The sequence below is a fragment of the Emiliania huxleyi genome, assembly GCF_000372725.1.
Source record: "Emiliania huxleyi CCMP1516 unplaced genomic scaffold EMIHUscaffold_5032, whole genome shotgun sequence".
Taxonomy (NCBI): domain Eukaryota; phylum Haptophyta; order Isochrysidales; family Noelaerhabdaceae; genus Emiliania; species Emiliania huxleyi.
The window spans coordinates 1-1,335 of record NW_005198221.1 but is presented as its reverse complement, the minus strand read 5'-3'; the positions used below and the strand labels follow the sequence as shown (position 1 = coordinate 1,335).

At 63.3% G+C, this 1,335-nt stretch overlaps 1 protein-coding gene across 1 annotated transcript; it reads left to right on the top strand.

The window, feature by feature from the left end:
• Positions 1–363: 363 nt before the first annotated feature.
• On the top strand, positions 364–1,335 carry EMIHUDRAFT_447276 (hypothetical protein; the record flags this gene model as incomplete). Its single annotated transcript, XM_005766622.1, has 1 exon — positions 364–1,335. A coding segment is annotated over exon 1 (951 nt), but the record flags the coding sequence as incomplete, so codon positions are not given.

Here is a 1,335-nt window from a genome sequence, read left to right as displayed (position 1 = left end):
CACAACGCTGGGCATTATCGCAACGCGCGCCCGGGGAGGGGAACGAGGGCGCCTACGATTCAGGCTAGTTGCTGGTGAGTGAGGCTAAACTTTTGTATTGTTTGGGATGTTGAGAGAGAGAGAGATTTTCAATGTATGTGGCTCTTACGTACATTCCATTTAGTAATACCGTTCTCTATAACACTCATTTGTTTTGTTGTTTGATGTTGAAGTGTGAAGAGTGAAGTTTTGGGCAGCCTTTGTAGCATGTAGGTGTGTACCATGGTCCCAAGCATCGGCCCGGATCTCGGCAGGCTCCGCCGCGCGCAGTCCACGTGATCAAGGGCAAGGAAGCTCAAAACTCGCACGTCCACAACTCGCACTCTCAGTCGAACCCTCAACAATGACGGACCACCACTTCATGTCGACGCGCGTGCCCACCAAGCCGGTCAGCAACGCGGTGCACGCCGGCTACGACGGCGCCGCGAAGCGCGAGGACGGCATCCCGCTCTACGGCATGGACAAAGAGCTCGCCGACAAGGCGGCGGCCAAGTTTGACCCGAAGATGGAGCGCGAGGCGCGGGAGTGGATCGAGGCGGTGACGGGCGAGGCGCTCGAGGGCACGCTCCAGGAGGCGCTCAAGTCGGGCGTCGTCCTCTGCGCCCTCGTCAACGCGCTCAAGCCCGGCGTCTGCAAGAAGCCGTCGACAATGAAGATGGCGTTCCAGCAGATGGAGAACATCGCCAAGTACCTCGAGGCGTGCAGCGCGCTGGGCGTCCCGAAGCACGACCTCTTCCAGACCGTCTCGCTCTACGAGAACCAGGACATGATGGCCGTCATCACAAACATCCACTCGCTCGGCCGCGTCAGCGGCAAGGTGCCCGGCTACGGCGGCCCGACCCTCGGGGCGAAGCTTGCGGACAAGTCGGTGCGGCACTTTGACGAGGAGACGCTGCGCAAGGGCCGGGCGGAGCAGACCTTCCTCGGCAAGGGATCGCACGGCAACGCCTCGCAGGCCGGCACCGTCGACACCAGCCGCAACATCGGTAAGATGGACAAGGTCCGCGGCATCGACGGCCTGGGGACCGACGCCAGCGTGACGGCAGTGGGGATGGGCTCGCACGGGCACGCGTCGCAGGCGGGCACCTTCGACACCAGCCGCAACATCGGCAAGGTGGACCACGTGAAGGGCATCGGCGGCCTGGGGACCGACGCCAGCGTGACGGCGGTGGGGATGGGCTCGCACGGCCACGCCTCGCAGGCGGGCACCTTCGACACGTCGAAGAACATCAGCAAGGTCGACCACGTGAAGGGCATCGACGGACTCGGCGGCGACGGCACCACGACCGCGGTCGG